The sequence below is a fragment of the Antrostomus carolinensis genome, unplaced genomic scaffold, assembly GCF_000700745.2.
Source record: "Antrostomus carolinensis isolate BGI_N321 unplaced genomic scaffold, ASM70074v2 scaffold13684, whole genome shotgun sequence".
NCBI classification, from domain to species: Eukaryota; Metazoa; Chordata; class Aves; order Caprimulgiformes; family Caprimulgidae; genus Antrostomus; species Antrostomus carolinensis.
The window spans coordinates 2,447-18,044 of record NW_010310188.1 but is presented as its reverse complement, the minus strand read 5'-3'; the positions used below and the strand labels follow the sequence as shown (position 1 = coordinate 18,044).

General features: G+C 41.3%; 1 protein-coding gene across 1 annotated transcript in view; it reads right to left on the bottom strand.

The window, feature by feature from the left end:
• Window positions 1–15,598, bottom strand: part of CACHD1 (cache domain containing 1) — a gene marked incomplete at its 5' end in the record, with an annotated part of 31,372 nt that overhangs the window by 13,903 nt on the left and 1,871 nt on the right. Inside the window, 8 exons of the mRNA XM_010166332.2 lie at window positions 939–1,061; window positions 5,111–5,221; window positions 7,169–7,350; window positions 7,944–8,086; window positions 10,559–10,727; window positions 12,464–12,581; window positions 13,082–13,205; window positions 13,739–13,888. Of these exons, the coding sequence (XP_010164634.1) occupies window positions 939–1,061; window positions 5,111–5,221; window positions 7,169–7,350; window positions 7,944–8,086; window positions 10,559–10,727; window positions 12,464–12,581; window positions 13,082–13,205; window positions 13,739–13,888 (1,120 nt within the window). The remainder of the gene's footprint in view (window positions 1–938; window positions 1,062–5,110; window positions 5,222–7,168; window positions 7,351–7,943; window positions 8,087–10,558; window positions 10,728–12,463; window positions 12,582–13,081; window positions 13,206–13,738; window positions 13,889–15,598) is intronic.

Here is a 15,598-nt window from a genome sequence, read left to right as displayed (position 1 = left end):
AGTGCTCTAACAAAATATTTAACAATATGCTTGAAATTCCTCATTTAGGGAATGTAGGAACAGAATAAAGCATCTGATCCCATTGATTATTAATAGGTTTTCACTGGGGAGGAAGGAATGCCAGAAATTCTGTTGGGCTTTTTTTTGTTTGTTTGGGTTTTTTTGTTTTGCCCTGGTTTTTTTTTTTAGTACACCATAAAATATATTAAAAAACCACCCAAACCAAACCAGAGAAGAACTGGGAGGATGAGAGAAAACCACTTCCCCTCACAAGTTTATGATTTAAAAACAAACACGGAAACAACAATGCCTCAACCACGTTATCAAGTTACTTTAGATCTAAACCAGAGTCGACCCTTTCCCCCCCCACATGATTTTTCAAAGAAGAGTAAAGGAAAGAGGAACAATTAAGATACACATAAACCTAAAGAAAATTAGATACTCCAGGACAAATCAGACTACTTCTGACTAGTGCTGTGCTACCTATTTCTGAGGAAAATATAACAAAAGTGTATTTTAATAACTGTATTTTAAATAACTAGAGATAATACAATGTTATTACGTGCTCACAGTAACTAAATAGGTAAAATGAAAACACACAGAAGAGAATGGGAAGCGTGTTCATTTAATAAAAAAATGGGTTTTTGCCCATGATTTCAGTGATGTCTAAATCTAACAACAACAAAAAATTGGTTATCTTCCTTTTTTGTATCCCTGCAGCCTGTACTTCGCTGGTGACAGTTTGATCCTGAATAACAAAAAAAGTCCACGTAATCTTTATGAGAAGCACAAGCACAAATTGGAGTGGAAATCAGAGAACACACATTGACAGCAGCAGAATCCTGGAATAAGTTAAGTTGGGAAGTTCCTCTGGGTCATCTGGTTAAAGGGAAAGGTTTTAGATCTGTGCTGCGTGGAAGGAACACTCCAACTCTTACCTTATTTTGTTTCCTCCATCCTGGTTACAAACTGGCAGCAGGTCCATGAGAACTTTGTAGAAATATCGGAGGGTGAAGTCAATGCCCATCACTGCCACCGAATGTCCTGAAGACATCTGTGTGCTGCAAAGAGAGGAGGAAAAAAAGGGAAAAGGTTTTCATGGCTCTATTAATAATTAATATTTTAATTACTCAGTTCCCTGCTTGAAAAGAGGACTGGCTTCCCTGGCATGTAAGTGACCAGCTCAAATCCACATCTCCACACCGAAGCTCGATTCACCCAGCGAGCGTTTACATGAACAGTTCTAGCAGCTGTAAATGGAGAGAATTGGGTCTCAACAGTGACAGGTATTTGCTGACAATCCTAAAGTCCCTTCAGTTAAATTGCATCTCACACAACCAGAACATGGAGGAGACAGGAGACAACCCAGCCAGGACTGGATCACACTCAGGAACTGACCCTTCTCCCACAGGCCGTGCTCCCTTGGCTCTTACATACACCCCTACCACCTACAGACATTTAACATTTAGCAACATAAATTAGGATTAAAAATTCCCCACCCACACAAATTAACACAGGACATAGCTCCTGCATCTCCACCACGTGAATCCCACCACCTCGAGGAGGGTTTTGTTCTGCACTGCTCCTCTTTGCTCAGCCCCCGCCGTTAGGACCTGGATATCAAACTGCTGTAGACATTTTGCTAAGCCCTTAAAATTCCAAAGTTTAGGAGTGATTGTGAATTTCAGCCAGGAAAAAAAAAGCTGGTCAAGGTACAGACACGAGTGAGGTTACGTGGCACCAGGTGGTAGGTAGGTGCTTCAAATCCCATCCTACTAACGGGCCTGTTATCTCTACTAGCTGGAGTTAAACAGGAGTAAATCATGTGAACCTGACACTGCCTACAAACCCTATCACTTAACAAATGTTCTGATTCGGTATTTTTTCCCCATTGTAGGGCAACCATAAAATAAGGGCAGAGCCTGGAGTCTCCGTGGATTCTCACCAGCAAGAGCTGCTGTGAACTGTGATATTCCACCCATCCTGCAAACGCGCTTCTCTTCCTATTTTTACACACCAGTTGGGGAATATACACAGTTGCCTTAGCAACTGATACATCAAAGACCACCAAGGCTCAGGCTGATGTATGGAATTGCATTTCCTTACAGCTCTGTAAAGGTTAAAAAGTGCTATTTTTGCCCAGTGGTATTGTTTTAACTTTCCCCACCATCAGTGAGGGTTTTACATCACCTATTGCAAAAGGTCTCCCAGCAGAAGCACAGTCTCGATGTTTGGCTGAGACCACTTGGATGCTGAAAGCTCCAAATAGAAATTATATTCTATTTATGTTGTTATTTTTCCAAAACTTCCTGTCTGGGCAAATTCCCACCTTCCCCTCAGGAGAAACATCCAGATAGTCAAGACCTCCTGAATCAACGCGCTTGAACTAAGGTGCAAATCCCCACGGGGCAGCTGGGCATCAGAGCAGGGAGGCTCTGGAATAAAAGCCTCATAATCTAATAATAGAGGAAAATAACTAATATTCATTATGGCAGGTTATGAAAATGATTATATTACGTGGTGGTGTGCAGTAGCCTGAGGGTACTGAGCAACCCCTGTCCCTCCTACATTTCTAACACCCAAATTCTCCAAGGTGGCTCCTGCAGCGCTGAGATGGCCAGACAGACAGAGTCACCTCTCCTCCCTGAGGGACACAAAATGATCAGCTCCTCCTCAAATCACAGGGCGTGCTCTTTTTGCACCTATGTGGGCCTCATGTTGATCACAAAGGAGACACCTTTGACTTGCTACTTTTTAGATTTACTTTTCCAAATGATTTTATCTCTGAAGATAGGAATCAAAATATCTAAAAAAAGAAGATAACAGAATGGCACAGCTGGACTGTACAAAGCAGAGGCTGCTGGCAACCCCCTATCCAGATAAAACCAACTCTGTTTACTGGAGTGAAGCTTGTTTGCTTTTCAGAGGTACAATGAAGATGCAGTCAAATCTAATTAGTAGATTTATAAATAGAGATGCTAAAAACCCACAGTTAATTTATTTTTAACATTTCATGGAGAAGGAATGGGAAAAAGGATGACAGAGGAGCAGCACAGATACATTTAACTGCATGTGACAAGGCATCAAGCTATGAAATTACTGCTCTATCCTAACAGAAAAAATATTTTAGTTGTAAATATTTAGCTGTAAATATTTTAGCTTTGTTTTTAAGCATTAAATCCTTCTGGTTTGCTGAGGCAATCTGTATTAAATAACTTGTTGCATGAATCTTCTACTCCTGCCCTTCAAAAAAAGAAATAAGATATAAAAACAAAAAATGGGACCAAGAAGTAAGTTCCAGATAAACTAATGTTATTTAAACCCACACAGCAGTTTCTAATGCAAGTACATCTATTAACTCTACTGATTCCTCCCCCACCCCTCTGTTTTGGGGTTTTTTTTTTTCAACCAAGACCTCTTTGGGGATTATAACCGCATGTGGCTATAAGCTTTAGAGGTCATATTTACCCAGGAATCACACTCACATCTGCCAAACTTTGTTTAACCGTTCTTTAATCACGTTCCAATAACCCACACGAGCTTTATGTTCTTCAAGCTAACTGAACCCATTGCTTGCTAGATAAAAATCAGCATTTTTCTTCTTAAAAAGTGCTTATTTCCCTTAAGTAAATTCCTCTGTGAGAAGCACCACGCAGGCATCAGGCCTGATAATACTCCTGCCAAAAAAAGAAAGACAGGCAGATGTCCTGTGCTGGGAAATCCCAAACAAAGCTGAGATGTCTCTGAGAAGAGCAGAAAAGCAGCGTCCTGAGCTCTGCTGGCTTTGTGATCTGTATTTACCAGCACAACATCAGAAGTTACCTTTGTACTGGTGAGGTCTGGAGCATGTGAAGAAGCCACACGCTCAGTGAAAGTCTTGGAAGAGACTCCGTGTAAAGAACAAAGAGTACCTACCATTTCTGAAACTTGGGAGAGGTTATGGTAGGAAGGTTTAGTAAATATTCTATAAGCTGACCTCCTTTCAACAGCCTACATCTTAAACCAAACCTCAGCCTTAGGCTGGGAGCCTGGCCAGGAGGGAGCTGAAACAAAAAAGAGTCTGGTCCTTGAGAAAAGAGTTCATTCCAGTTCCAACAAGATGTTCATAGAGAGATTGATGCCACTTCTCCTGGTGGCAATATTAACGGAATTAACTGAAGGCTGTGATGGTCCTTTAGCTACATGCGGGGTTTTGATCCCAAAGGCACAGGCTGCTGTTTCCACCCTGATTTGTTTTCACAGAATCCCAGACTGGTGGGCTTGGAAGGGACCTCAGGAGATCATCCAGTCCAACCCCCCTGCCAAAGCAGGTTCCCTACACCAGGTTGGACAGGAAAGCATCCAGGCAGGTTTTGAACATCTCCAGAGATGGAGACTCCACAACCTCTCTGGGTTTTCTGCAATCCTGTCAGGGCAGTTGAAGGCTTACAGGCTTCTCCTCAAGCTCTTCTTACTCCTGAAAGTCCTTGTCCAGAAGTGCTGAATTTAACCAGCCCAGGTGAGGAGCTCCCCCCATTTCTGGCATAGGGTCAGCTCTTTAATTACAGCACTATCATGGACTGACCTCCACAGGCACTTGGGGAGATCTCCTTTCACCTCTTATTCCTTTCCAAACATCACCCTGGTACATACAACCTCAGAAGTGTAAGTGTGAGTAACTTCAGGAAATTTAGAGATGAGCAGCCCTGATGAAAAAGTATTTGACTACCAGCAGAGAGGGAACGTATCCCAAACTGCCTGATGACAGCGATCACTCTCCTCCTCCTAAGTCCTTGTCTTGCATACATGACATCTCATCTCATGTTCATCCAAGAGCACATTCTCACCAGTCAATCTTTTTTCTCTATATGTTGTTATAATTTGTGTATCAATAAAGCTACAGAATATAAACCTATCCATGCAATATGGACTTTTCACAGTGTTTCAATGCACTATTTCCACTGGATCTACACAAGGTTATATTACATTTCATCAAAAGCCCTTTAAAACCACGTTTGGTTTCCAGTTCCTGAACACGTAGGAGTCGCTCAGCGTACGTCTCTCCTACTCAAAACACATCTTGATGATTTAGATTATTCTTGCTTGGCACAAACCTCAAAACACCATTTACCTGGAAGAATGGACTGTGTGACTGATCGTAACGACGTAGCCTGCTCCTCCCACATCTAAGTAGGGACCAGTAAAGGTGATTAGTCCTGGATTAGCCACTGCATGCAAGTACCTAAGGGCAGCCAAAAGAAACACTCAGAACTAGTGAAAAAGGGTCACTGTAAACTTTTAGACAATATCCTTCATTTTGCAGAAACAGACAAACATTGAATTCTGCACACGGCGAACAATGCGCCACCAAATTAATACTTCTTAATATTAAACAAGTACCTTGGTATGATTAGGACCCAGACCTAACACAGATTTGCTCAACAAATGGTTTCTCAGTACATAAAACCACATTTAAAAAAAGCTCAATTGACTTCTGCACGGAATACATTTAATGTCATTGCAGACATTTTTCCCCAGAACGACGTCCGAGTCGGTGCCAGCAGAGTCTGAAACTCAAAGCAAACGCTGGCAAAGTCCTTGTGTTGCAAACACAGGGAAAAGGACGTCCCTATAGGCACAATTCACACACAAAAAGCTGGAAAGATGTCAGAAAGTGATTACAAATCTCTTTCAAAACTTATTGTCAACATAAAATGAGCCACAACCATGTCAAATATCTTCTTACTGTCATAAGAAATTTCATAAAACATTCCAACTGTTGGAAACACTTTTGTGTATGGAAAAGCTATTACTTTGCTTTCCAGGATCCTAACCCACAAATCTGGACTGTACTGTGCAGGCAACTGAATTCCACGTTGTTACTAGTGCTTTGCTTGCATCTTCTTTCCAAAACATTGCTATTTGGCTTTATATAAAAAAAAAAAGCCCAAGACACTATGGCATGCTGGATACGGAGGCTTTTTCAAAACTATGAAAAATGGTTTGAGAAAAATCAGTGAAGTGTCAAAGCAAAAAAACCCAAAACAACAAAAACCAAAACCAAACCTCTTCCCCAAAACAGTAATGAAAATAATTGGAGAGCTTTTTAAATGGAGACAATAGATTGTAAAAGTGCGTTTAGTTCATTTACAACATGAAAGCACCTTGTTTATCTCACTACAAAAAAAAAGAGAGAAAGAAGTTCTTCACTGTGAGGGTGGTGAGACAGTGGCCCAGGTTGGCCAGAGAAGCTGTGGCTGCTCCTCCCTGGAAGTGTTCTCGGCCAGGTTGGATGAGGCTTTGAGCAACGTGGTCTAGTGGAAGGTGTCCCTGCTGCTGGCAGGGGGTTGGAACTGGATGAGCTTTAAGGTCCCTTCCAACCCAAACCAGTCTGGGATTCTATGAAAATTCCATCACCTTATCTACCAGTAAACCCAAAAATAACAACAAAAAAGAAGCAGCTTCTTTGCTTCTTTTTTTTTTTTCCTTCAGAAGAAAAGCTCATCAGTAGCTATGGTAATGATTTTTTTCAGGGAAAACATGGGTCAGGAGAGCTACAGCATGGCCAGTGCCAGGAGGAACTCAGAGCTGGAGGGTTGGGACCCAGCGCTGGCTCGTGCCTTTCCCAGCGTCACGGCGCGGCAGCACCTGGCTGGCTCCTTTCAAGTCCAAACACACTCCAGAGCGCTCTGACGTCTCAGGCTCTTGTTTGTAATGCACACAAATATTTTCCCAAATCAGATGCTAGTGCATAATTAATAGCACCAGTCGAGCCAGCAAATTCCTCCTCCAAATTAGCGAGGAAATCTGCTGTAAACAAACAAACACAAAGACTAAAATATTAACAACCAAAACTGGCACAGGGAGTTGAAAACACTCCCGAATTAGCTAATCCAAAAGGGGATGTTCATTTTCTGAATATTTCATATTCCCATCTGCCCTAGCAGGGATATGAAACAGAAACTTACTTGCAATAAAATGGGTTGAAATTAGAACCAATCAAGTTTTTAACAAGCTGTATTTAAGCACCGAGCCTTTTACCCACGCCGAAAACATTTCTAGTTAAATACTTTATAGCTGGCCATAAAAAAAAACAAACCCTCAGGCTATAAAATCAATACCAAATATTTCCCTGACTGCCCTCTCCAAGATTATCTAAAGCTTTGATAACAGGACCCTAAAAACTCACCATTGTCTCCTGGTGGGATCAAATGCTTTGTCCATGAGGGAACCGGGGTAAATTCGGAGCACCCCATTGGGGGTTGCTATGTAACGGCGCACAATGTAACTGTTCAGGCTACTCATTTCCATCTGTGTCATCCATTCATCTGTGACGTGACTGGTAGCCATTACTTCATTTCTGACAGAGAACTGCAAAACAAAGGCAGAGCTAGCAGGGTTCCTCTAAGACTTGCATGAAAAGATAATAAGCTGCTGGCGGGGTTTCCTAAAGACTGATCGGAGATCATCTAAACTCAATTACTTGTTTCAAGTCTTCTCACACCAGACGGATCTGGCACATTCCAAGCCAAGGAAAAGCTTATTATAATGAAATATTGTTGTCGTTATCTCTGAGGCTTTTTGCATTTGCTTTTTCACTTCATGTAAATATAAATACTGCTCTGCCTGCAAACAAAATAGAAACTTCTCATTTATATGCCTAAGAACACAAAGATATTTCCGCTAAGAATTTACTGCAGCTTTCATTTTTCTACTGTTCATTTCAATAGTTGCTTATCAACTCCTTCCTCCACCCTGGAGAAGAAGCCCTCTCCCTCCTCTCTCCACTCTTCTGGGCCTTGAAGCCCACATCCATCTCTCCAGGCATGGGGATACCACTCCAAACCACCACTCCAGAACCCTACGAGCATCAGGAGATCCATGTTTCAGGTACTCCTGTCCTGGATGAAGGCGTGGGATGGCAGGAAACCAGAGTTCTCCAGGGCTGACCACAGGGGACATACCTTCAGGCCAGGGTTGGCAATCAGGCGCGTGTTGTCGCTGAGGTACGCTGTGTAATGCTCCACCATCCGCTTCGTCTCGGGCTGGCTGAGATGTTCGTACGGAGAGGAGAAGCTGCCCGCAGAGAGCATCACCGTAGGACTTTCTGAAAATAGCAAAATATGGGAAAGGACCATGAATTGCACATATTGTGTAGTAAACATGGACCAGTTAGAACAAGTCCAGAGAAGGGCCACCAGGATGATCCGAGGGCTGGAGCAGCTCTCCTATGAAGACAGGCTGAGAGAGTTGGGGCTGTTCAGCCTGGAGAAGAGAAGGCTCCAGGGAGATCTTATAGCGGCCTCCCAGTACCTGAAGGGGCTACAAGAAAGCTGGGGAGGGACTTTTCATAAGGGCAGTTAATGACAAAACAAGGGGAAATGGGTTTAAGCTGAAAGAGGGGAGGTTTAGATGAGATATTAGGAAGAAGTTCTTCACTGTGAGGGTGGTCAGACACTGGAACAGGTTGCCCAAGGAAGTTGTGGATGCCCCCTCCCTGGAAGTGTTGAAGGCCAGGCTGGATGAGGCTTTGAGCAACCTGGTCTAGTGGAAGGTGTCCCTGCTGCTGGCAGGGGGGTTGGAAGTGGATGATCTTTAAGGTCCCTTCCAATCCAAACCATTTTATGATTCTATGATTCTAAACACAGTCGTACCATGAAAGGGGATCCTCCGCCTGTTCATCTACTCTCCCACACCTCAATACTGAAAGCACACAGCTCCTTCAGGTCATGGGGGAACTGTGAGAGCCAGCAGGAAACGTGAAGTTTTCCACCCGAAGCAGAGCACAGCTTGCCTCCCCAGGCACCGACAAAACTCACGTTGTACACGAACTTTCTCGCTTCAAAATACAGAAGTCACAAAGCTGGTGCTGATCTCCACGTGTTCTTTCATAGACTTCAGTGCCCTCGTTCTCCAAAGTCTAAACAACTTCTGAATTACTACTTTTTGAAAGATTACAGAGGCTGGTTTCCCTCAAGAAAAGGCTTTGTGGTATAGAAGAAGAAATCAATTATCCATATTTAGGTTGGAGACAGCACAGGAAAATGAAAATGAGCACTTGGAGTTACAGGTAATGAACAAATTGAGAATTACAAGCGCAGAGGGGGAGCTTACCAATAACTGTGTTGCTGTCTGGTGTAATTTTCAGAACAGACTAGGGAGTAAACTTTCATTGTGCAGAAACTGCAATACCAGGCAGCTTTTTCAAAGAAAAAAAATATGATGATGCAGGGCTGAAGGCTGAAAATAACGCCTTTTGCGAGTATTTGACCCGTGGAAGCCCATTTCCCTGTGTGCAATGGTCTCCAGAGGCAAAATTTCACTGGGGTATGTGCAGTGTTCTGCTTTTATTCACATTCCTCTAAAACACATCACCATACATCCAGCAACCATATGTAGTGCAGTCATCACTTATGAACTTCTATTAGAGTCCTTCATCTGCTTCCCAGACCAAATATTCTGATGTGATTGCATTTTGCTTTGCCTGAAGTTTTTCCACTTGTCAGCTTAGTGCTTCATTTTTTTGTATATTTCCCATTTAGATCTTGTCTTTCTCGATAGAAGATAATCAGGACTAGGCACTACATTAAAGAAAGAAAAAAACCTTGTATTTTAAACAATTGGCAAAGCAATTTCCCTAGGTTTGTCAAGTTCCTCCATAACTCCTCCAATCTAATCTCACTCAGCTATTTGTGGCACTGCAATATAGCTAAGAAAATATCCCAACTGTGCTGCTAATCCACCAGGAGACCTTCAAACCTTGCTACAAACACAAGCAGTTAATTCAGAACTTCTTATAATATAGCACAGATTCTAACAAAACCTCTCAGATTAATACTTCAATAAGGAAACTTACAACTTGTGATGATTATTTGAAAAAAAACTCCTCTATGTTCTTAGGATATATATTAAGTTTGTTAAGTTCTCAATCCTTTCCAGACACTAGAACTCACACTGCCACTCAGACTCCCTCTTTCCAGTATGTTTGAGCAACTACTGAAATGAGGCAGGTAAAACAGAATCAGTTCAGCTTATTAAAAGCAGAAATGCATCAGTAACCTGAGAATTTTTAAGCAGGTAAGGAGGGGGTCTGGAAACTATCACATCACAGGAGATCTCGGTTTCCCCCAACAGACTTAACTTCTGCCTTCCCACGGATCGATGGTATTAAATGCTTAGGGCAGTGAAAAACTTGCATAAATCCAAAGTCAAAAAGTACTGCATGACCGGCTGAGACTTCACCCTACTCGTTATTTGTCAATAAGCTGCTTTACAGCCAAGAGAAGAGAACTTAAGTTTTAAGTTTGGTAAGACATCTCTCACTCCCCCCACTCCATTTTCTGGGAACTTAATCCAGCAAAACTCACGGTGCATTTATCTCATCCTCTGACAAGCAGGGTGGCTGTGATCAATGAAGAGCTATAAGGAGGTTACAGCTGATTAGAAATCAGCCTTGGAAATAAAAACCTCTCAAGAGGCGAGTATTTCCAGTGTTTTGTGAGAATGACTTTACCTTCTGCTGCCACACTCTACAGAAACATGCACAAGGTGGTCAAGATGAATGGCAAGAAAGCTTTACCTAAAGTAGCCAGCTGCTTGAAGTGCAGGCAGGCGTTCGGCTGGCCCAGCAGATCCAGTCGGTGATACAGGAGCTTGCTGCTGGGGACGGTGTTGAGATTCTTCAGCTGTTTAACAGGTATTTCTGGCTGTATTACCACAACACACAGAATAAAGGATGTGTCCTGGACCTGAAAAACATGGGCAAGTCATCAAACTGAAACACAAAGGTGGAGGCGTTACAGAGCTTATTTGTTATTTAGCATTTATTATCTTTTTCTGTAATTGCTCATCTCATCCAGTTCTGGAAGGCAGCACCACGCTCCACCATACTCTCAAGGAGCACAGTTCCCACTCTCTCTGCAGACAAATAACTCCTTTTCCAAGAAGCTAATACAGGCCTGATCTACAGAAAACAGAGAGAAGGGTTGTGCAGGTAAAATTTTTTCAAGCCATGTCAGTCCCATGCAGGAGAGAGACACTTGTCTTCAATGGTCTGATTACTGCAACTCAGTCCCATACAGCCACATTCCAGTCTGCAATCATCTTCTACCACTAAGTTGTACAAAAAAAACCCAAGAACTTTTCCACAGCCTATGTACAAAATAAAAAATGTTTAGTTTTCAGGAAAAAAAATATTACATCAAGACCTTAATTTTGTTGCTCAATGAGCAATAATTTCCAACGCTGTTTCGTGGTTACTTTCTGAAGCGTTATTAACAGAGGAGAGGCTTCACACAGCTGATAAAAAACACACTGGTATTCCCTTTATGAAGAATACAAACAAATTAACTCTCAAAAATAAGATCTTATCATTACCACTCGTAATTGTGTGCAGCGTGTGTCACATGCTTTACTGGTTTGTGTATTTTCAGTATCCTACAGTACATCAGACTAGCCAAACCTGGAGTTACCCAGCTGCTCTGCAAGGGTGTTTGATATTTAACGTAGCGTTACAACATTAGAAAATCAGGTCCAGACACCCTCCTATGTGAATTTCTGTTACACAATGACAGATTTAATCTCTTAAAACTGCTCAGCTTAATCTTTTAGGTTGGATTTAACTTAATACTGTGAAATGATCCACAAGTACCCTCTTGACTTTGTTGGCACAAAGAAATAGTCAGTTGTTTCTGGCATCAGCAAAATTCACATGGATTATATTTAATTTGAGATTCCATTTTAATCCCTGGGTCAAGATTAGTGTTCATATATGTTCAAAAGTTAAACTGAAGAAAGGAAGACAGCTGCTAGAAGCTCTCTTAAAGCTCTTACAACTGGTAATATAGCCTGTTGCATACACATTGTCTTCAGTTTCAGTGAAAGCTTTGATGTAATTAATGTTTGTAAGAAAAGTGTTAAATTACAGTAAACATCATTACTGGCTACTGATACAGTTCTGAAACAAGATAGTATCAGAATGAAAAGCTGACATTTTCCCAATTATATTAATTAATGGCTCATACTACCCTGCCCCAAACATAACAACAATATTAAGTAAAAGAATGACTTAATACTAAACACCTCCTCAGCACTGTATTGCAGTGTGGTCTCTGCTAGGAATTTACGTGTCACCTGGCTTGGAGTGTGACATCCAGACCAGTATAGATTGACTGCCACTGGGAAAGCACGGGGAGAATCTCTATGGACCTGTTCATTACATATGTCTTATGAAATGAGTGCCTTCATAAAGGAGCACATGTGTACCCACACAGACACATCTCTGAAGATGACATGGTAACAAACCTGAAATGATCATTTCATTGGTTCTTCACCCTAACAAAAAAAATCCCCCAATTCACACAGTTTGTGAGTAACTCAAACCTTTCATACCTCAATACTTCACTATATTCCATACATTAACGTACTTCTCCATATATGAATGTACTTTACGCCATCCTGCAAGAGCAGCACTTTTATTCCTTACCATTTTCCAGGCATAGCTGACGTTGTAGGCTTCTTTTCCAATTTCTCTCAGTTTGTTCACATGCCAAGACAGTGAGGAGTTCACCGGAACTGTAATGATCTGGCTGCCCAGGGGAATGCTATATTGGCAAATATAACATACAGCATTTATTAAACACTGAGAAAGCTCCTAAGCAAAACCTAAAATATCATAAGATATTAAGAGATTAACTGTTCTCTGTCTTAGATGAAGAGAAAGTGTCCTTATGCTGAAAATGCACTTGTGTACTGCCACATTTTGAGTTAAAACACCTACTCAAGTAAGACAAAGACTAAAGAAAAATCGGGACCAAATAGTGGAAAATCTTCCTGACGTGGAAGAGAGACATTAGAAAGAGTATCCCCCAGATCAGCTGTGGAAACCACTGCTTAGCACAGCAAATGATAAAATGAATAAAGTTGGAGGAAAAACCAAACCAGAACTATTCTGCATTTGGGAAAAGAAAAAAATAATTCCATAAGAGTATCCAGATATTGTAGGAAAAGCAACTTTACCCTATATTTGCTTAAAACTCCTCTAGAAATACTTCTAGCACCCTAAGGTCTGCTAACGTTTGGTCTTGCAACTCAAATTCCTTACCTAAGGATGTTCTGGCACACCAGCTCAAATTTAGGAATGTTCTCGTAGTGGATAATATCCGTGTGGAGCGGCGGTTCAGACAGCAGGTAGGGCCTGGTAAGGGATGGGTGCATAAGAGTGTATCCTAAAAAATACAGACACGAACCAAGACCATGAATGGATGAGAACAACTGAGCTCAGGATGAATATTTACAGGAAAAAATAAAGAATGCAGTAACTACATACAGTTTTTACAAAGGCTTAACAAAGTGAACAAGCAATATTATCATCAAAGGAGTTGTTGCAAACTAAGAACTTGTCCAGTTGCAAATGAAAGACAGCTCAAAGAGCCAAGCAATAAAAAGAGGCTGGGATCAGAGGAAAAGAGCTGAACACACATTTTAACAGGTTTGCCCTACACATATAGAAAACCTTGATGTTCTATAGGTAGAAAATCTCAACAGCAAGTCATTATTTCCACATCAAAACTCCTGTACGGACATTTCAAGTCACGAACCCACTCACAATCTCCAGCAACATTCAGGCAAAACAACATGGCAATTCATCTTTTAATTAATATTATCATTCAGTACTTATAGACTATTTAGATTAAGAGTTTCCTTTGGATGGTTAATGATCTCAGAGGGACTAGGAGAGAATAATTGAGCCAAAAGTTACCTTTATTATCAATGAGGAAAGTGTAGGAACCCAAGGAGTCTTGGTAATAGGTGACATCTTCCAAGATGTACGCGAGATTAACATCTACTCCAACAATTCCTAGCAGCAGGTTTCCAAAGTAACACGGTTTACTTACAGTCATTATGAGGCCTTAGAATGAGAGAAACAACAGAAAACCATCAGCAGTAATATCTAGTTAATTATTTTCAGAGGAAACAAAGCATGTGCTTTATCATTTCAAAATGTTATCCAGTTAAATTTTATTTAGTATTCCTTGCTGGAATATGAACAAAAACTGGCACACCTACACGGAAACTGAGCAGGTTATCTGTCATGGTTGGTTGTTTTTAGCTACTCTTCCCTAATTAGTTGATTTCTATGTTTCTGATAGTGACCTACATTTAATCAATTTATTAAAATACACACCACAATTAATATTTTGGGGTTTTTGTCAGGCTACAAGTGGATGCCTTACAGATAAGAAGTTCAGTTGCATGAAAAGCCAAGATAGCGTGTTGTTCCTTTAACATCATTTCAGGCAAATTAAAATATAGGGGGAGGAAGAAGGAATAGAATTTGTACTTGTAAAAGAACAATAGGGATGAATTATTGCTCATCTAGATGCATATTCAGAATATTAAACCTCCTCTGCCTAACTAAATCCCAGTATGGCCACTGTACTGGGAATTATACGTGTAATTACACAAGGGTTTGGGATGCATCTTGTGCCTGAGGTAAGAACTCTGGGTAATCCCTTATTTCTCTCACTTTCTACACCACTACTATTTAGAAACTCAGTGACTCTTTTCTTTCAAACCAATATAAAATTCATTTGCATGTAAAAGCTTTTAAGTACACTTTGAAATTTATGTACGACAAACCTTCTCTGTTGCACCATTTTGAATCCTTCTGTGCTCAAATTTTCCAGTATGCCTGGATATGGCTTTGTGAGAGTGTAAGAACACAGCTTAATTACTGAGGTGAGGAAAGGCAGAAAGTAGGAAGCATTCTGACTCAGAAGAGATTTGCTCAGGAGTAGTCTTAAACGTGTTTTAGGACTCAACACACAAGGCAAAGGTGCAACCTAAACTCAGCAGCCCTTGAAAACTATTCAGCATAACCCTCAACTACTCCTACGTACCAGCCAAGACTAAGAACATGAAAAATCTTGAATGAAGAAGGACAGAATTTGCTCAATTGTCAAAGGAATGTAAAACCACCAAGGTCCTTCCTAACATCACTGTGATGGTCACATCTCTTTGCAGAGCAGTGGAGCAGTGCTAGAGAAATGTCAGGTGAGCTGCCCAAGAACTAGCAGGGGTAAAACCTACTGCTTGGGAGAGAAAAAAGGGAACTCCAGCAGGAAGGATGACTCCAAAGTCACATCCATGGCTCCACAGGAAAAGGATAAATATATAACAAACAATAAGGATCAAACAATAACAACTTCTTCTCTCTTCCACTGTGGGGACCTATGCAATCCCCTGAGTCTACCTCAAGACATACAGAAGTACTGAAATAATGAACCCTGCAACGCTGCAGCATGGTCACAGCTGTCATTTCAGCGTGACAAGATTTCTTGCCTCTAGTATGAAGAATTTCTGTCCACAAACTAAATTATGGATGCTGTATACGCACAAAGATGTAAGAACAAATTTCATCCCTGAGAATCCAACCTGAATCACAGAATGGTTTGGGTTGGAAGGGACCTTCAAAGGTCATCTAGTCCAACCCCCCTGCAGTGAGCAGGGACATCTTCACTAGCGCAGGTTGCTCAGAGCCCCATCAAGCCTGACCTTGAATATCTCCAGGGATGGGGCCTCCACCACCTCTCTGGGCAACCTGTTCCAATGATCCACC